Raw genomic sequence first — 20,905 nt, 5'->3', positions numbered from 1 at the left:
TGGGCTTCAGGGTCACTACTCCCCAAAAGGACTCACACACCACTCCCCACCTCTGATCATCGGTACCTAGACTCCGTGCAGCAACAGAGACTGCAGTTGCCATCGCCACTACCTGATTGCCACCCCACGCCCAGAGTTTCATCTCCCACCACCAGAGACATCACACCAGACCTACACCCTTCTCTCTCTTACACCTCTCCTGGCTTTGTCCAAAACAGAAGATTAGAGGGAGGAGGCAGTGACAATAAAATAGCAATAAAATCCTGAAAACAATTGGGAGCAGCTTTCTGAGCCCTCACCAAGCCCTTGGGGCTCTAAATGGTCTGTTGAATTGCCAGCCCTTTGGCCCACTGACTGACTGACCTTCAGACCCACCATCTCGGCAGCTCTTTCCTTTTCTACCTACCGTCCTTGGCATGGTTCCCTCTTATCTTTTCTGATTTCTAGGAATAGAACGTAGCAGGAAAGAGTCCTTAGGAGACAGGTGGGGACCAAGTGCCACCTTTTATTTGGAGAATAGAAGGGAAAAGAGATGGTGCCCCACTGCCTGGATGAGCCAGGGGCTGCCGATCCACCTGCATTGCTGTGTCTGTGGGTCCATGTTACCAGAGCTGGCAGCGGCTGGAGGGATTCATGAGGGCATCACGCGGACACCGAAAATGTCTGGCAAAGGCTGGGGTGTTGCTGAGAGGTCCGTGGACTCGAAGTCTGGGAGGGCTGTGAGTGTCCTGGGAGGGCTCAGTGCTGGGTTCCCTGCACAGGACCTGAGGAAGGGTAAGGAGCAGAGAAGTCTTTACTTTTTCTTTCTAGTACTAGGAACTGAATCCAGGGATGCTGTGCCACATAGCTACATCCCCAACCCTTTCCATTTTGTTAATTTTGAGACAGAATCTTGCTAAATTTCTGAAGTGGGTCTCAAAAATTGCAGTCCTCCTGCCTCAGCCTCTCATGTCACTAGTATTACGATGTGCCTGACCAGATCAAGTTCTTACAGGTTTATTAGAACAAGGCTGGGACTAAGGGCCACCAGGAGTAGCAGACAAAGAATGGAGCAGGATTCAAATGCTCAAGGGCCATGTAGAGTAATGTCATTTGTAAGTCATTTAGTCTGGCACTAGGAGAGTAGAGGAGGGCCCAAGCTAAGCAATGACACCACTTGTGAGGACCCCAGAGGCCAAGTCTAATAATGAAACAGCTCTGCGAGGGAGCTGGGGACTGTCCCTATTGGGGAAGCACAGGTGATAAAAAGGGTTATGTCAAACTGGGACCACTCCTGGGGGTGAAGTCTCTGAGGAGGAATGTTACATATAGTCAGCTTCTGGTAGGGTCATTTTAAGGGGTCTGTATTTCTGACATATGAGATAAGGAAATGTCGGACTTAACTCATGGAGGGACCTAGAAGTAGAATTTTTTTCTTCTTTTTGAGGAGGGGGAGGGTTGCTGATTTGGTTGAAGAATTTTTTAGTAATCTGGAGGGTGATGGCAAGGGGACAAGTGAGAAAGGATGACAGCAGGGACATCCATGGCAGTGATTCAGGGGTATTTGAAGAGGGTGTGTCATAGAGAAAATGCCTTTGAGTATTAGTAATAGGGTGCTTATCAGATCTGAAGCAAGCTGAGGAGTATTAGTAATAGGGTGCTTATCAGATCTGAAGCAAGCTGAGGAAGCAAGCACCCTGCTTACCTGGGCATAGCTTCTGAAGAAGAGCTGGTGGGGGCTGAGGTCCCAGTTGGGCAGCTTGGTCTCCCCACGGTACTCTAGGAGGCTCCTGCTGTATGCCTGGATTGGGGGTATAGGATGAAGAGTTGGCTTTATGCTTGAGACCATCTGGAAGCTCGATGCCGTTCAAGCAGGACCTCAAACAGACTCATGGGCCTTTGTTCCCTGTTCTGAACTAACACACTGGTCTGAGCCAAAAGAAAGAATATATTCCGGAAGACTGATAGATTTCTCAGAAAGTGGGAGGGGGGCATCTACAGGGAATGAGGTGTGTCCCCAAGTTGCCAACTGATATGTGGAGATATAAAGGGCAGAAAATTATGTAAATATATTTGCATGAGAGAAGGTGGAAGGAAAACTTGAGGACAGTGCCTTTGGTCTGCTGGTGAAAACAGATCATGGCCGCTGACCTACCTGGAACGCAATGTCCAGCCCCCCCACATCGGCGGCATTCTCTAGGAGCGTGCTGGAGCCACTGAAGGAGGTTCCACTGGGCAATGGGAAGGCAGCGTAATGGTGCTCCAAACATAGGAGTGCCTCCTGCAGGGCCCGGGTGTCACAGTCCAGGCAGTCCCCAGGGAGCACTGTTGAAAACAGAGCAAGAAAATGAAATGGCGAGGGACGTGGGTTGTGCCACAGAAGGTTCTGGCTCCCAGAAACATTGCAAGTTTCTAGGACTGTCCCTCCTGGAGCCCTTGAATAGTCCTCCTTTCCCTGTAGGACTTCCTTGAGGTCTTCCCTTGGGTTCCCTGTGATCCCACATCCCAGTGGCCCCTGTTACCCACACAGCTGATAGAAGATGTGCAACAGCTCACGGGCCATGATGCTTCCAGCAGCGCCAAAGTTCACGGCTCTAGGGATACAAGAGCTTGTCTCACCCCCAGGATCTTTCAACATTTTTTACCCCAATTCTCCAGCCACGGATCTCATCCATCATAACAACTGTTAATCTCTCCTGGGAAACTCCCCGGCCACCCTCCCAGAAGGGCCCTTACCTAGGGTAGTCAGGATGGAAGAATGGAGGTTGCAGGAGTCCTGCTGGGAAGACCACCTCATGGTCAGGTATTGAATAGGAAGCAGTGACCCCCCAGGGGGACACCTGCCATCTGTGGGGAAAGCACATATGAACACAGTCCCATGATTAACTGCCCCAAGGCACCTATAGTTCTCCAACTAATATCACTGTTCCCGTGGCCTCCTCCAAGCCTCCAGATTCCTTTCCTACTAATTACAGATGGGGTATCTCAGGGATGGCGCGTCCCTATCTCCTCTGACCCCATACCTGTGGTAAGGGAGAGGCTGCAAGAAGCTCCAGACCTTTCTAGCTTGGAGAGATCGGACACAGCTCAGAAAAGACTGCAGGAAGTTGGGTCCAAGTTGTATCTGGAGAGGAGGCAAGAGGTGACTTGGGCACACAGAGACAAACACAGACGGACATCTATGTATGCCAAGGAGCGCATTAAACCAAACACACATAATACCCTCATACACAAACATCCATGAGTTAGTGGAGACCACTACTGCTGTGGGTGCAGACACGCTCCACGTGCATCAGCACACAGACAAACATACACAGGACGTCACAGAAGACACAGGTGTGTGCACACAAGAATCACAGCCTGAATACTGTTTTTCTGCTGGCAAGACCCAGCCAGCACCAAGGCAAGGAAGTGGGTGGGTAAGAATTGCTCAGGGAAAATGGGGATATGGATAAGACTTGGCTAGGTGAGGGAGGAGAGCTGCAAAAGGCAGGGACCCACATTGCTGTATTCTTGTCCGGCCAGCTCTGGCTTCAGGGCCCACTCAGGGGCTCCCATCTGCACCTGAAGTTGAGTGATCTGGGGAGAGACATGAAAGGTGGTAAGGACCTCACATTCCCTGACTGTCACAGAGCCTTTAATACTGTCCCCAGGCGTGTGTGCAGCACAGTGGCAGCTGTACTTCCCGCCTGCTCGTGTGCCTTTGGCTCTCTCCCCCTCCACTGTCGTTTGACCTACCCCTAAGCATTCCCATACTGGCCTGCACCCCTGGCCTTACCCTGTTCTGGGCCTCTCTTCGGGTCTTTTGACTTATCCAGGGGAGTCTTTTGAGGTGTGCGACAAGGGCATCTTTGATCTCAGTGAATAACTCCATGGCCTGTGGGGGTGAGGGTGGGGGACAGGGTAACAGAACCAAGATCAGCCTCAGCTCCGGCTCTGCCACAGCACTGACCTTTAGGGGGCCTTGGCCCTGGAGGGTGCCTGCGCTGGAGGAGCTATCAGAGAAGGAAGAAGGGCTCAGAAAGATGAGGGGAAGGCCTTTTCCCAGATACTGTAAAGGCAGGGCTAAAAAGGCAGTGCCAAGCACAGAGAGGAAAGTGGGAGCTGGCCACCACTGGTCAACCAGGAAGAGGGAGATCTGAGCTGGAAAGGCCAGCCAAGTTGGAGCCAAGGGAGAAGAGGGCTGCCATCTCCCCCTCTGCTCTCGGGGATCTTGTCCTCCCACCCTCCCTCTCAATGCAGGCACTTCCTCTCTTCCTCTTTCTGAGCTCTTCAGCTTCCTAACAAGTGGGCCTCTCCCTATCCTGAAAGTACAGTTCCTATTTTTCAGCCATCCAGCATCTTTCATGCATCCTCTCTTAGGGGAAGAAAATGAGTGACAATATTCAGAAGCCTGGGCTCTGGCATCAGACTGCCTGAGTTCAGTCCTGGACTGCGCTGTTTGGTAGCTGTGTGACCTTGATCAAGTCATCTAACCTTTCCATGCCTCAGTTCTTAGACCTATAAAATTAGGATGATACCCAGACTTAAATAAAGTCGCAGGTGAAATACTTGCAAGAGTCCCAGCACGTGACAGACACTCACCAAGTGTTCTGTAGTTATTTATTTGTACACCTCAAGGTTACGTCACCTCATGCTCATGTCGTGTCATGTGTTGCTCTAAAGTCTTAGATAAACAGGGAGGAGCCTTAAAGGTCAGGGAGTTCGATTTTCTCATTTTATGGTTGAAGAAACACAAGACCAAGGAAGTCGGGTGACGTGTCCAAATCAGTGCATGTTATGCCTACTCGTGTTCCATAGCTGAACTGTGCTCACCCAGGGGGTGGAGGGGCCTCTGGGATCCCCCTGTCCCCCGCACATACAACTGAGAAGCGCGAAGTCCATAGGATGGGGCAGGGGGCGCGGCAGGGGACTGCTCTCACATACAGCACTTCGGATGCCTGGGCCAAACGCCTCACGAACAAACAAGGCCGCCAGGGTGGGCTCGAAGAAAGTGCCTGTTTCCTCCACACATTTCATCCATCGCGGGTGGGCTGGCTGCAGAGACAAAGTTGGAGTGAGTCTAAGGCTCTTTCCTCACCAATCTTCTCTAGACCTCCACCCCAGAGCCTGCTCTCTTCCCTGGAGTCCCTGATTTATCTCTCTTTATTACTCCCTCTGGCCATACATTCCTACTCAGCATAAAGGGGCTTGGGTCCTCTGCAACTGGTCTTGTGAGCCTGGTTGAGCAAATTGCCTATTAATTGGAAAGCAAGGCTCTCGGCAGGCATTGCTCTGAAGGAATAAAAGGCTCCTGGGCAGGGGAGGAGGAGAGGCCTAACCTCTTCCTTTAGTAGGACCATGACCCACCCCGGCCCCCACCCACCACACACATGGCCAGCAATGACTCCACCCGCCCACACTTCTTTGCTCAAAATGGACAGTTAAGACAGTGATTCCCTTTCTCTACCATCACCCATGCCTGCTGTCTAAGTGTATATATCATATTGTAGGACCTTAAGTCATAAAGAAGAAAATCACCAATAAAACTGGGCTTTGGAGGCTACATTGTTTGCTAGAGGAAGCAAGAAAAAAAGAAAGCAGCTAAGTGTGTAATTCACAAATCTACGAAACTTTCAGCCAAATTTTTTTTTGGGGGGGAGGGGAATAGGATGAGAAAAGGAAAATTTAACTTCAAAGGAAACAGAAAATTATTAGCTCAAGAGAACTAGGGACATGTTTTTCTAAGAGCATGACCCAAAGAATAAAAAAACAAAAGAAAGAGGCTGGGGAGATTTCAGACAATGGATTGGGTGATTTTGAAAAGTTGACCAGGGATTAGCCCAGAGAGGACACAGGTGGATGAAGAAACATATTGCGGAGCCAGAGAAAAAAATTCAGGCAACTGGCCTACCGGAGCCGAGCTGGAACCTACAAAAACCAGCTACTAGACTAATCTGGGTTAGAAGAGATGAAACCAGCCACTTTATTCCTGTAACTTATTTCCCTCCCGAAGATCTGCTGGCAAGGAAGGTAGGAAAGCTGTCACTGCTGTTTTTAACATGAGCTGGGCTGGTTCTCTGGTTGGAGATGGGGCCCCAGGGGCATCCCACTAGAGGAAATGGAAAGGCCGGTCATTGCAGCCTGGGTGGAGAGGAAGCTCCTGGGCCTGCCTGTTGGGCAGTTCATTATTTTGCAGGTTGCTCCAGTCTTGGGTGCCCAAATCTGTGTGCTCTGTTCTCTGAACCATAAACTCTGTGCATGTCTCTTCTTGTGAGAAGTGGTCAGACCCTTTCTATGGTGTGCTAGTTGAAGTTCTGCAATATCAATGTGAAAAGCAATGGGTTCCCATTGGGAATGTGGGTCTGACTGCAATGACTTTCAACATCCTTCCAGCTCCAGACAGACCTGTCTCTGAGAATGCCTCTCCCTTGACTATGGCTGCACCCGGGTGCAGCAGCAACAGCATCTGTGGGGGACCCATGTGAGCTCGGTGATGTGGATCTGCCCACCCCTTTCACACTTCCCGACTTGTTTGCTGATCCCCTTCACGGGTGGGTGCCTGACCATTTCTCCAACACCCTTTGTAATGAGACCTGGTTACTCAAGAGTACAGACACCATTCAGACTACTACCCCAGCTGTCTTTCAAGATAAAAATGCTAAAGTAAAACCACAATGACTGCAGAGAGAAAAAGACATAGAATAAAAAGAGAAAAATCTGTAAAATATATAATGAGGAGTTATGGAAAATAATAATCCTATGAAACAGCCCCCAGAGGAAAAGCAGAGAGACAAAGCAGCTTAGGAGAAGGGAAAGAAACTAGCCAAGCATTAACCTTTCAGTAAATCCCTTCCCGATAACAATGGGCCCTGAAGGAAGGAGGCCAATACTGAAAACTGAGTGTTAGGCTCTGGACTTTGACCAGTCCCCCATTGCAAATTAGGACACATGGTAAATACTGAACAATGGTCCCTGAAGGAAGGAGATGAACAGATTTAAATACCCATCCTTCACAATCTGGGCTCCTACCTGTCCAAGTAACAATGAATTTCAACCTTTTACAGCTGCCCTCCTGAGTTAAAGTTTTAACCTACCTAACTAGCTCCTGACTATTAGAACGAGCATGCCCACAAATTCCAATGATGAAACCACCCTAATTGTACCCTATAAAACCAAAATCCCCTCTGTAACTGAAGGCCATTTCTCGCATCCAGGAAATGAGCCCTAGGGTGCTGGAGTCCACAAGTGAATAAATGGCTTCCCTAAATCTGATTCCCTAAAACTTTAGATTCCCTAAATCTGTTGAGGTCTGCACCCATCATCTTGCGCTTACATATAAGATAGAAGAAATGAAGCTCAGTAGATTAATTTTAGGACACTTAGAAATTTTCATCTATCATCGCTGAACCATGAATAATAATATTTCAGAAATGACAGAACTCAGGAAAAATTCCAAGAGTCCGGAGGGAAGCAAAACTTTGGACAATCTTCAATAGGGGTAAAGTAGAATGAAGGACAATAGCCCAGTGGAGAATCTTTAATGTTAATTCCTAAGCAAAATTCTAGAATGAGTCATTAAAGGAATTATTTTAGAGAACTCTGAAAGTAATGTGTAACTATTAAGAACCAAGGAGAGATCACTGAGGACAGATAATACTAAAATAATCAAAATTTATCTGGTTAAAAGGCTCATTAAACTGGGGCATAGGAATGAGCAGGAGCCACGATTTCCAACAGGGGCCATGCAGCAACATAACTGAGAGCAACAGTCCAGCATCCCAAGCTCAGAGCAGGGCAAGGCTATGGGAGTCTGGACAGGGAGCACCAGCTGTACTGAGGTGCCCTTTTCAGGTACAGTCAAACATTGTCACCCGAGAAGGCTGCCCAGGGCTGCCAAGCTTTGCATGTCATGTGCACCTATACACAAGTTGGAAATCTGAATGTTGGCACGTCATCTCCCAGTTTTTGAATGCTGGCAATTAATTCAAAGTTGTAAATTACTCTAAAAATCAACAAAACAAATCTATAGACTAAAGTGATCCTCAAGGGCCACCACAATTACTCCTGAACAGGATCCAGCATTTACCAAGCATGGTAAATTTAAACCCCAGTACTCTGGTTGCACCAGCTGTAAAAATGAGAGTAATGCCTGTTCTACCTTCCTCACAAATTGGAGGATCAGGTAAAATAATACCTTCCAAATACTCTGCATATTCTAAATTCCACTGGAATTCCATAAGCATTATATCTATATCTTTTTTTCCCCCGAGTTCTGTGACTTGAACCCAGGGGACCTCTACCTACCACTGAGCCACAATCTCAGCCTTTTTTTTTTTTTGGCACCAGGGATTGAACCCAAGGATGCTTAACCACTGAGTCACAGCCCCAGACATTTTTAATTCTTTATTTAAAGACAAGATCTTGTTAAGTTGCCAAGGACCTCACCAAATTACTGAGGCTGGCTTTGAACTCACGATGCTCTGGCCTCAGCCTCCCGAGCTGCTGGGGTAACAGGCATGTGTCACCGTGCCAGGCCAGCCTTTTTTATTTCTTCTTCTGAAACAGGAATCTTCCTAAATTGCCCAGACTGGTCTCAAACCGCCATCCTGCTGCCTCAGCCTTCAGAGATTATAGGCATGTGTCCCACACCTGGCTCCTCCCTCTGTATATTCTAATGCCACTCTGTTGGCGTTATTTTGATTTCAGGAGAGTGTCAGGCAGAACCACTAATCAAGTCCTAGTCCTAGGAAATTCAATAGAAAAATCAATGATGAACGATGGTGCAATTTGAACAGACTCTCATCTGGCTGAACCATAACTAAACATGGATGGTGGAGGACTTGGATTTCCTATGACCTCTCCTGACCCTCCCATCAAGACTCACAACTGCTGCTCACCTCGCATCACTTTCTTCATTTGCTGTTACGCTTTTGGCCCTAACACTACCCAACATTTTTTGTTTGTTTTCTTCCTCCACCATACAAATGCCTACAAGCAAGAATACTTGTCTGTTTTGTTTCCTCTGTATTCCACGTGAGTAAAGAAGTGTCTGGCACATAGAAGGTGCTCAATAAATATTTGCCACATAAATAAATGGATGACTGTATAGGTAAATCATCAATATCTTGACCCAAAGTCCTCCCAGCTTCGGGATCTAGCAGTGGTCTGATGAAGAAACACTGAATAAAACTGCAAACAACCCAAGGATGTAAAGGAAAGGTCATATAATGGATTGTTGAAACAACGATTCAAATGATTGAATAAATAAATTGAGATCTTTGATTGAATATAAATACTGCGCATTTAACAGGTACAAATGTGGTATCCTATTTTTCTTTTCTTATTTTTTGGTCTGTTTTTTTTACTTTCCAAAACATTTTCACTGACTACATATCCCAGCAAAGAGAGTCAGATGATAAAAGTTAGCCATCTTATCGAATAAAGACGACTGAAATTAGAATTCCTTAGGAACAATAAGTCTGTAAATTAATGACTCTTGGGTAGAACCCCAAATTTTGGTCACATCAAAGCCAAAACCTTGATTTTTGTCCTTGTCCCCACTTTTCTTCTTACATCATTTGAGTCAGAAAATCCCTTACTTAACTTAAAATATTTTCTTTTAAAACATTAAAGACAAATTCCTCTGCAATCCCTATTTCATGCAGAGAACACCAAAGTCTTTACAGTGACCTGTCAAAACCCTGTGAGGTCCTCTCAACGCCTCTCTCATTTCCACCTTGCTGTTCTCCTATTCCCCTGTCCCAGTTGCCCTGATTCAACTTTCTGTTTTTCAAGCACCCGCATCGTGTTTCAGCAGTAGCCCTGGACACAGCCCCGCGGGCAAACCTTGTCATCTCTTCTCAGACAGAGCCACCAGGAGGATTTCCCCATATTGCGCTAAGTTCTCTGCTGCCCTGACCAGATGAGATCTCTTTCTTTGCTGGAACACTCTGGGTCTCTAGACATTGCTTCAGTCATAAAGAGATGCCATTGATCCTCAAACCTGCCACCATGCACCTTCTTGGGAACCCCCAGAATATCTGTTGTTTAAACCTAAGTTTTCCAGGAACATAACTTCAGACAGCAGCCACTCAGTGTTTTTTGGCTGAGCACGGTAGTTATTGTGTCATATTTTGTTTGTTCCCGAAAGGTGAAGTAGTTTCCCCAAGGTCACACCACTATTTCTTGGCAGAGCTTGGTTCAGCTTTTCAGCCTAAGGACAAATATGTACCCTAGAAGAAAGGATAGTGGTTTCAGGATTTGGAAGTCTTCTACATTCTTTAAGCTTGAGTCTCAGGTTGGCACTCCTGCACCCTTCAACACATGATGTCAGGCCATGGTAGTGGCTTTTACAGAAAGCTATTTATTTCCAGGAATTTTGTAGCAAGAAAACAAGAGCTGGGGTTCTGTTTGGCTTCAGTTGAATCAAGAAAGGAGCCGGGCAAGAGCTTCTTTGGAATTTGCCCCCCTGAGTGAAGGGCCCAAGAAGAAATGTTCTATAACACTCAGACCCAGAAGCCAGACCGCTGGGGTTTACATTCTTGTTCTAACGACTCACTGGCTGTATTACCATGGGCAACTTCCCTAATAGGAGTACATCTATTTCCCTATTTTGAAACAAAGATAAAATGATATCCATCATATCTCAGAGAATTTTGAGGATTAAATCAGCTACTAGACTCAAAGTTTTAGGGAAACATTGAGCATGTGATAATCTCTCAATAAGCAATAACTGTATTTCTGTCTCTGTGGATACATTTCCCATCTCTGAATTCCATACATATTTCAGGTTTCTCTAAGGCAGAGAAATGGTCCAAAAATTATTAAGGAAAAAGTGATTTTCAAGGCAAAACTGTGGCCTTTGCTGAGGTTGGGATGTATTCAGGGTAGTAGATATCTCTACTTGCATGTGAATGTATATGATCTAGAATTCCAAGGAGTCTCTGATTAGGGAAGCATATTTTCTACATTGGCCCCTCCTCAGAGACATTAACATCTCTACCACCGATCCCACTGGATCAGAGATGAATTCCTTGCGAAGCACATTTGAACATCAAACGTGGAATCATCTAGACAGAGGGAAGTCCAGTGCTTGCTGTGTTTATGTATTCTTGCAGTGAGTCCTACACTGTAGGTCGGGAGTCCTCCACTCACAGAGCTCAAGATAACTGAGCAAACAGTTTAAGAGTGATGAGAAATTGTCAAAAGCAGTCCTTGATAATGTCAATGTTATATTTAAACTCTAGAACTCAGCAAAAGGCCAGAGAGGTGGCCAGGAATTTGTGCCTGAAAATCTTTTATCTGCTAGTTTGCTTCTTGAGTTAGTCTCTGTCTTCCCAACCTGCCTGCTTCCACGGAAAGCCTAGACGTGGAGGGGTCTCTGTTCTCATGGCCCCTTCCCTCATAGAGATACACCAATATTCGCCCCCATCTGGAAAATACATGGCTTTCTCTCCTCACCAAGGGTGGTCGCTCTGTCAGCTCCCGCAGTTTCTGTCTCAGTTCCCTGCGTGCCTCCTGGAATTTACTGTCTAGGGCTGGAGAAAGGGTCCCCACCAGCCCAAAGATCATGTGGCTCTGCAGAAAGTCCCTAGAGAGACAAAAAAAAAAAAAAAAAAAAAAAAAAAAGAGACCTCATATAAACTGTAGGGTTCTGGGGGGGGCGGTGTTTCAGAAAAAGAATCTCTTTGTGGAAGCCAAGTCAGCATTCCAGGGGGCAGACTCATCTGTGTATTTACAAAGAATAACTGTCACAGCATGCAGACAAGTCAAGAAGGGCCTTTCTTGGTGAGGTTTGGAGAATGACAGAGGAACTGGATAAAGAGGCAGCCTTCTTAAGTCACAAGGAGGTGGGCTCAATTCAACAGATTCATCTATTTCCATAACCAAGGAACCTCAGCTCATCTGAAGATGCATCTCCTAAGCTCAGCAGCTCTCTCAGCCAGTACCCTATGTAAATCTGCTGGTGCCCACATGGGTGTTTCTTTTCTCCCTCAAAATGGATTTCTAGATGCTGCTGCCCCGAGTTACTCTGCAGAAGGGTACTGAGTCCAATCCCCGGATGGAAGCCACTAACTTTTGGTGATGGCCATTTAGGCATCGGAAAGGCAGCAAAACTAATATGGAGTCACACTCCTGTCCCACCATCCTTGACTTCCTAATCATAGCAGAATTTATCTTGGAAATTCTTTCCCAAGGAGATTCTGGATCTGCTCACCACAGCTGGGAAGAAGCCTCCCACCGTTTCTTCCCCCAGAACATCCTAGACTGCTCCAGGCTGGTTCTTCTAGCATCTCCTCTGATGCAGCCTCTTCAGAGGCTAACGTTTTGCTCCCTCCCACAGACCCCAGGATCCTTCATTTCTTGCATATGCCTTCTTCATGCTCCTAAGCCTTGCATACTTCTTGTTTCCTCCATTTACTCATGTGTCATCCACCGCACACTAACTCTGTCCCCTCTCTGCAGTTCCTTCTCACCTACAGTGTCCTTGATCTTTGGAACCTATGGATCCTCAGACTCAGTCTCCATTCCCAATACCTCTCCAATCCCAACTGGGACAAACCTGTGCTTCAACAGCATTTCTTCTACCAGTTGTGACATATTTCTCAAATAATCCAAGTCTTGGACCATAAGGAGCTGAGACGGGCTCAGGGACATTGGTGTGAATGTGGCTTGCAAGCAGGACAACCAGTCGATGGCAGGTGCCATTTCCTTAGAGGAAGAACACAAAACTGAGGGTGGGGGGAATGAAGGGAAGCAAGAAGGAAGGGGAAAGGGCTTCTCCTTGGGTTTGAAATGGAGTGAGGAGCGTTGAGAAAAAAATACAGCCAGTGAATAATAGGGATAGAAAGGAGCCAAGGACACCAGGAGGACGAAGATAAAGTAAAAATAAATAAATAAAGTTTGGGAGATTGTCATGCCCACAGTCCTCTGCCCTCCAGTTCCAGGTACCTGCAGTTGGTTAATAGTGACCATATGGAAGCGCTTGTCCTGTGCCTCCTGCTGCTCCAGGGGACTTAGAAACTGGAACAGCTGTGAGGTGATGGAGATGGACAAGGAGGCGTGTTGCTGCACCTTGATGGGGTCTCCTCCCAGCAAAGTTCCCAGGCAATTGAGGTAAGTCAGGTATTCTCGAAAAATCTGGAGGAAGACAACCTGAGTCACAGGTGCCAGAGGTCCCAATCTCTCCAAATCTGAGGGCAGGTTTGTGCTCATGCACCATCTTACCTGGGCATAGATCTTCTGTTCCTGCACTTGCTTGAGGGGAACATCAAACTCTGGCTGGTCTATCTGGACACAAGAGAGACTGAAGAGAAATGGGGAACATGGGGGATGGAGAGGGCAGGTGTGGGCAGGTAGAGAAGGCTCCACCAAAGATGGCTTGGGGAGAGGCGAGCAAAGAGCCTACAAAGAAGGAGCTAGATTATAAATAAAGGAAGAGATTGGGGGCAAGTGGCATGGGTGAAGGTCCGGGTATGAAAATGTGAGCAGATATTGGAATTACAACCAGTTTGAGGATGCTCAGCAAGAGAGAAATATAATAAATCAACATCCTGGATGGAACTCTTCCTTGTGCCGGAGTTAAGTATGAGGTAAGGCAAGTGAGACACTCACCTTAGTTGAAATAATTAGGAGTAGCCACAACACAGAAAACAGGACACATATTTTAATATTTTTCAAAAATCTAAGTTAATGGAAAAAAATCCATGATGAATAACATCAAAAATTTGCTTAGCATTATTTTACCATAAATTCCACAATAAATTTTAATTTACTTTTAATATTGTAAGTATTTTCCAAAAAAAAGTCCTTAATAAAGTTTTTTTGTTCCATTTAGGGAAGAAAAGATATAATTCCTGCCCCCTCTCAAATCCACAATAAACCAAAATTGGAAATTTTGTTGAAAGTAGATTTTTGCATTGATTTTGTTTTTTTAAAGAATATTCAAGTCATAATTATCTTGATACTGAGTTTGGGGGTACCTCTTAAATTTTTCACCCCAGGAGAGTGCCCCATTCCCCTTGCCTACCACAATAGTGATGATGCCCTGGTTTGCCCTTGATTCTGAAGATCTTTATTTCTACACTTTCCTTTTTCTCATCAATATCTACATCTCACTCCCAATTGAAGCTATGTACTTTTCCTCTAGCATAAAAAAATCTTTCACTTGACCCTTTTGCCAAATCTTAGGTTCTAAGTTTAAAAAGTAAAAAGGCGTCTATGCCACTGATTCAACTTCCTCACCCTTCTCCTAAACGCCATATAAACTGTGTTCATTTCTACAACTGTTTTGAAACTATCTTCAGGTCTCCAATGACATCTTTCCATTCCTATGGAAAGGAAAGAAATCTGGAAATATCGGGAATCAACAACGACTCCCTTCTGGAAGTCCTCTCTTTTCCTGGGTGGTCCCACACATGCTAGTCCAACTTCCACTTTCCTGGCTGTTCTTACTCTTCTCTGGCTCCCTTCTGAGCCAGCCTCTCATGGGTGCTCCTTCTGTGGTTGCATCTCCCTTCCTATTCTATTCCCAAGAGCCATCCAGACTCAAAACAGTGCCATCATTTGGTAGTGCCTCCATCTCCTTCATTTTTTATTCAGTCACTAAGTCCTCTGGAAACACCTCAGACCATCACCACCAGGATGAAGTTGGCTATATCCTCATGCCTAGCTCTTCCTTTCCATTTCTTCTACCATTTCAGGATCTCATGGTGCTCATTTAGGTTCCTAACACCTCTGGTAGACCTTTGAGAGTGCTGTTTCTCTTAAACTCTATACATAGCCATCATAAAATCTGAAAGCACTCAGTAGCTTTGTTCTTGTTGTTGTTCGTGGTAAATCAATAGTTAGCACCTCTGCCTGGCTTCCTTGGCCAGGAACAACCAGACCAAACCTCACATGTTGTCTTCCTTTTCTTCCTACAGTTCCCCACCCTACCTCCAGACCAGTCTTCTCACTGACCCCATGGAAAAACCACAGTGTTCCCAGTTCTTCCTTTGGCTCAGAATCTTCCCATAGCTCTTGCGATGACCTTCAGCCTCACCTTCATCTGAGCAGATGGACCATGCTTCAAGGCTCACCTTACATTCTCTTCTCTGAGTCTTTCCTTAACCAACTCAGGTCTTTACAAATCTCCAAAGGCTACACCCATTAAACTTCTGAGCACACACTTTAAAAGTGAACTTTGAATACCTTACACTGATTATCAGATCTTCTTGAATATTCTTCCTTATAATGACGTGGAACTTTTTGAGAATAGGAGCCAAATCTATAGCATGACACTGCCTACCACAATAATGATGATGCCACTATTTATTTACTTATTTGCTCAACAAACATCCGGTAAAGACTTCTAACTGCTTGATAAGGAGGACCTCTGCTGCCTGTTGGGAGGAGGCCCAAAGTCTTCAATTTAGAGTGTTAAGTGCTTAGAGCATGCGGATATGACAGGACAGAGGGATTTCACCTAATTTATAGCCACGGTGTCAGTAAAGACTTCCTAGAAGAGATACTCAGAGCCAGCATTTGAAAACATGTCAGAATTTTCTAAGTGCAGTGTGGTTAATTTTAGGCAAAAGGAGCAGAATATACAAAGAAAGAAGAAACATTCTTGGAACTACAAGTGAGACAGCAGAGGTTAGGGTATAAAAGGGAGAAAGAATGTAGTAGGAGATAAGGCTGGAGAAGTGTATAAGGGTCAGATCACAAGACTTGGGAGGCTTTGCTAAGGATTAGGGATCAGATCTTGATGACCTGATGAGCCATTAAAATGGGGGACATTTAACAGAAACAATAGCATAATTAACTCTTAGTTTAAAAGGTCCCTTGGGCATAAATGAAGAGTAAATAAGAAAAGGGCAAACCTGGAGATGGGAAGACTAGTTAAGAGGTTGAGAGAAATCCAGATTAGCAATAAGGAAGGTTGGAACTATTCCAGTCTTCCCAGAACTGACTCTTGCTCTTTCTCCCACCCTGACCTAGTGTCCCTGGCTCTCATAGCAGTAATTTTCTCTTGAAATAGGAAATTTTGGACATTTGTTCTATCTCCCAAGCCTTATAGTCTTCCGCTAAGAGATGGCAGCCTAGAGTTTGAGCCAGGCCCGGGTCCAGCTATGTCTTTGCCAGTGCAGCTCTCACCTTGATGACTGGCGTGTGCGGAGATTCAGGATGAGGTCCCAGGTAGGCTTTGAAGAATGGGAAGTGGCCATACTGACTCATCAGAAGTTTCAGAGTTTGGTTAAAGTCAAAGGAAGTCCTGTTACCAGAGATGTGCCAGCCTCCAAGCTAGAAAAAGAGAAAGGCAAAAGGACAGGGAGCTATGAGGCCTCTCCCCGTTGTCTTGATTTTCCCTTCCTCTCATAGCTCTGTCTCCTGACTTCTGAGCCTTTTGATCCCTCCAGGTCTCTACATCTATTCTCTCTCTCCACTCTTACCCTAATTCCTGATTCTTCAAAGGGCATTGCCATTTCCATCTCCATCTTTACTAGAACTTAAGGATCCCTAGTAAAGAGACCCAGATTCTAGGAAAAATGGCAGCCCTAAGCATACTTTGGTCTTATGGGTTCTATATCCAGAAAAGTCAATGCCCCGATTTTTCTTACCTCCTCAATAACTTGTTTAAGGGGACCAGCTCCTTCAGCTTCAATGGCATCTGTGTCCATGCAGGAGTTATAGAATTGGAAGGATTTCTCCTCCCCAGAGCCTGGGTGCCAGGACTCTGAATCTTCTGAAAAGGAAGAATGGGAGAATTAAAGGGTGGAATCTGGTGTAGAGACGGAGAGGTGAGAGACACAGCACTTAAAGGAAAGAAAGGGAAGTTCCCCACAGGAATATAGAAGAAAGGGGAGGAACTGTTTTGAAGAAATGGGAAAAAAAGCATCCAACTTGAAATGGATCAACTTGATGCAAGCAGAAGAACAGGAAGAGAGACTGCAGACAAGAAGATGATAAGGAAAATAAGGGAAAAGTGGAAAACAAAAGAAGAAGGAAAAGAATGTCTCTTCTTTATTTGCATACTCTGCTCCTTTTACCTACAATTAACCACACTTCTCTTAGAAAATTCTTACATGTTTTCAAATGTTGGCTCTGAGTATCTCTTCCAGGAAGTCTTTACTGACATCGTGGCTAAAAATTAAACAAAATAATAAAGGAAGAGGATAGGGATAAGAGGGATATGATTCAAAGGAGAATGGATAGAAATGGAAGGCAGAAGAGACAGGGACAAAATCAGGGAACCAGAGGACTTTGAGGGAACGCAGGGAAGAAAACTCATCAAAAGGGAAGAATGGGAAGAACTCCATTAGTTCAGACTCTCCTCATCTCTTGATCTCAGAAAACAAACAATCCAACACGTTACAGTAATTCTCACACACACACACACACACACACATATCTATCTGATCATCTGCCCACTAAAATCTACAGCTCTCCTCCCAGCGTCCCTGATATCTCTTCATCCCTTCGTGAACAACAGAACTTATCCTGAGCATGGTATTTCTTTTCATTTCTGTACCTTAACTGAAAGTACTCCTCAACCAAAAGAAAACCTACTTCCCACTCTTTTCTTATAAAAGGGAGGGTTCCAATTTATACTGTCAACCCATTCTCTAGGTTTCTTTGGAATGGAAATTCTTGCCTATCTTATTTGTCCTTATTACTAAACCTTCATTGCCATCCACCAACTTCCTGGGACCCCTCTTTCAACCTCCATTGAATATATACACCACATTTTCTTTATCCATTCATGTATTGAAAGGAACCTAGGTTGGTACCGTGGTATTGCTAAACTGTGGAACAAACATGGGTGCCCTTCTTCTTGACTTTCATCTGCCCCTCTGTCTTGGTTTTCATCTCAGTCCTGGCAGTTATTCATTCTTATGCATAGCCTCCATCTTCAGGAATGTTCCTCACCTGCATTTCAGTTGTCTCTCCTCTTGTTCTGTGCTCACTCATTCTTTTCCACACACACCACCCATAATGAAAGCCCCTCTCACTTCTATTCAGCTTCTTTTCTTCCCCTATCATCTCAATCACCCATTTCCATTATGCCTTGTTCCATTTCAACTTGCTTGACATGGTCCAGCGTTTCAGGGGGAGAAGCAAGAAGTCACTGTGAGAGGGAATTTGAGGAGAGATGGGAGGAGAAGGTAATGTTGATAAGGACTTGAAGTGCAGGATGTCTTGAAGAGGAGTAGGTAGTAGAAAATACTATGCATAGGATAGAAATTAAAAATTGGGGGGAAAACGAAGGTTATGGAACTTGTTAAAAAAGAGCATTTAAATAGAATGGAGCAACCATATATAAGTGGTAAAGAAAAGAGGAAGAGATCATGGAGACCAGAAAAGATGGAGGGAGAGAGGTATGTGATGTGAGAGCAAAGGGGTGGAGAAGCAAACCCAAGAAATTCCACCGAGGATGGCGCAAACCAGTTGTTCACTGCTGTGCAGAGTTTGGGGCAGTCATAGTGTCCTGGCTCAGTCATCTACTTGCACAGAGAATCTTCTAGCCTGCTTTCCTCACCTAGTAGTCTCTTCAGACGTTTCTTATTCTCCTCCGCAAGAGCCTGAAAAGAATCACTGATCCTTTTGGCCTTTTTACAGGAAAAGCTGAAGAAGTCAGTGCAGGGGGCCTCACTGGTGTTCCCAGAGGCCTGGTAACGAGCCAGGAGATCCAAACACACGGGTGTCTCACAGGGGCCTGTGGGGAACAGCTCAGAGCTAGGAGAGAAGAGGGAAAGGGATGAGGGCTCCCCCAAGGGGCTGGCCAAGGAATCCCCAGTGAGGATCAAAGGGGAGGATCAACTGGGAAATAAGGGTAGGAAGAACATGGTGGGAGTGGGAGCCAGGTGTGGGATCCAGGGATTCACAGGGAATACAAGAGCCGGGGCAAGCGGCTAGTAAGTCAGAGGGCAGGAGCCTCAGGGGCAAGGATGGCACCCATGGCTGAGGGACAGCTGCCTGGGCCCAGGGTGTCCCAGAATCTTGCTTACGAGGACCACAGTTCCGGAAGATGTAAACCCAAAGCACAGAAGAACCAAGAAGCAGGCTGAAAAGGGAGACAACCAACAGCACCCGCCGGGTCACTGACCACTCTCGGCTCCATTCAGTGGGCAGCCCCTCTTCTGGAGAGCTCTGTGGGAGGAGCCAGGAGGTGAAAAACACAACATGGAGGAGTTTTGAGAGAGGGATAGAAAAGGGCGAGGGGAGGGCACAGAGCGGGAATAAGTTAGTGCCAGGGCCCCCTGGCACAGAGGGAGTTCTGCTGATTCTCCTAGACCCATCCCTCTTCAGACCCTGCAGGGTGAGAAAGCACAGGATGTTACCCGTTTGGGGTAAGCACTGAGCAAGGAGGGTTTGTGCGACTTTAGAGCCGGAAGGACTGACTCCAATGCCACGGAGGAAGCCACTTACCTCCTGGCTCCAGGGAGGCCCCATGCCACTGGCCTGGTTCTGTCTCCTCCGTTCTTGTCCACTTTTGTCCCCACCCTCCTGAAGAGAGCAGAGGAGGAGAGAGAAGCCAGTTCAGGAAGGGGGCGGGGGTGTTAAAGACAGCTTTATCTGGCAGTTTGACACCCCCCACAACCTCTCCCATAGATATATTTTCGTCTCAAGGTAGTGTCCCCAGATTGGCCTCAGGGTGAATGTATCCCCTGGATGTGCCACCTCATCCCTTCTCTTCCATCACCTCCTGCTCTACCCACTTCCTATTCTGGAAGCCCCATATTCCCTCCTCCCTAGTGGGGGGCAGGGCATTCTCACAGAGCCACCCCCACACCCCACCCCAGGCATCTGGCTACAGAAGGAGATGCTTCTCCAGGGCACTTGCCATCTGTCTCTCCTCTTCGGCACCCAGAGTCCTCCTGGTTCTGCACTAGGTGTGGAGTCTGAGGACTGGGATGTGGGAAATGGCCTCCCTTCTGCCCTTGCCCCAGGTCTGTGGTCCTGGAGAAAGAGCGCTTCTGCCACTCTGCCCCCCCTGTCCCCAAACACACACTGCTGGCCTCTGGGTGGAGCCTGTTTATCAGCAGGGAGACACTCAAGCCTCTCCTCCTTTATCTCAGTTTCTCAGGGGAGAAGAGGGAGGAGTCTTCACTAGGCCAGAAATCTTGCCCTTGGTCTGTTCCTCTTATCCTGTTCTGTGGCTTTGTTCATAAAGTTCCTTTATTTCTAGAATATTCTTTCTCCTTCTTTTTCTTCTCTGATTGAAATCTCTTGGGTTTTTTAATTCCCAGGTCAAATGCCATCTTGCCCAGGAGGCCTCCCAGCTCCATGCCATTCACTCTGTTCCCAAGCATGCTTAATTGATTTTCTAGGTGTTTCATTTCCTTGCTGGTTGTAGGCAGAGTTGTACATTTAAAAGATCACCCAGCTAGGAGACCCTAATCTGCTAATTATTAGCTCTGCAACAATAAACAAGCCACTTAAGCTCTCAGGCTGGTAAGCAAGTTTTGTCATCTGGAAAATGAAGGTAATGTTTTCCTATGCCTACCTCACAAGGTCTCACACCTGCTACTAAGGAATGAGACTCAGTATACTGAGTCCCAGTCTTTCTTCTGCTTTCTACTGCACCACTGATTTGCATCTTCCTCTCCCTGTTGATTAAAAAATATTTTGAGGCAGGTATGGTATCCCTTTTTGCTTCACATGCACCCAAGATGCTTTACAAATGTTAGTAGGAATGAATCGAATTTCATGTCAGAAACTCTCTTTCCTGCATCATATTGAGCTCTTACCTGCAGTCTCAGTAAAGCAAGCACGTTTCTGGGAGCAGATCCCTTGTGACCTCATCCTAGGTGGAAAGGAATCCATCAGGATGGTCATGTTAATGCCAACCTGGAAATACTCACTGATAGCAGCAGCGCTGTGCTAGGGCCAAGTGACATTTTTGGGGATAGAGCTGGGTTCAAAAGAGTGGTTCCATAGTTGGAGAAGTCAAGCTGCTGGG

The 20,905-nt window shown here is 46.2% G+C and overlaps 1 protein-coding gene across 2 annotated transcripts; it reads right to left on the bottom strand.

Moving 5' to 3' along the window:
• Window positions 1-602: 602 nt before the first annotated feature.
• On the bottom strand, window positions 603-19,395 carry Kel (Kell metallo-endopeptidase (Kell blood group)). 2 transcript variants are annotated; one of them, XM_076859879.2, is made up of 18 exons: window positions 19,372-19,395; window positions 18,951-19,092; window positions 18,482-18,658; window positions 16,563-16,687; window positions 16,099-16,245; window positions 13,189-13,251; window positions 12,913-13,101; window positions 12,524-12,672; window positions 11,422-11,551; window positions 4,906-5,016; window positions 3,758-3,856; window positions 3,481-3,558; window positions 3,003-3,103; window positions 2,716-2,826; window positions 2,506-2,573; window positions 2,135-2,304; window positions 1,685-1,780; window positions 603-764 (listed from the first exon to the last, which is right to left on the bottom strand). In XM_076859879.2, the coding sequence occupies exons 1-18, from the start codon at window positions 19,393-19,395 to the stop codon at window positions 603-605; spliced, it is 2,142 nt and encodes a 713-aa protein (XP_076715994.2). The 2 variants fall into 2 exon arrangements, with proteins under 2 accessions (XP_076715994.2, XP_076716000.1); XM_076859885.2 differs by lacking the exons at window positions 11,422-11,551; window positions 12,524-12,672; window positions 12,913-13,101; window positions 13,189-13,251.
• Between the last annotated feature and the right edge of the window lie 1,510 nt (window positions 19,396-20,905).

This window comes from Callospermophilus lateralis, chromosome 1 (assembly GCF_048772815.1).
Source record: "Callospermophilus lateralis isolate mCalLat2 chromosome 1, mCalLat2.hap1, whole genome shotgun sequence".
NCBI lineage: Eukaryota > Metazoa > Chordata > Mammalia > Rodentia > Sciuridae > Callospermophilus > Callospermophilus lateralis.
The sequence above is the reverse complement of the archived record's forward strand: the minus strand, read 5'-3'. Positions and strand labels throughout refer to the sequence as shown.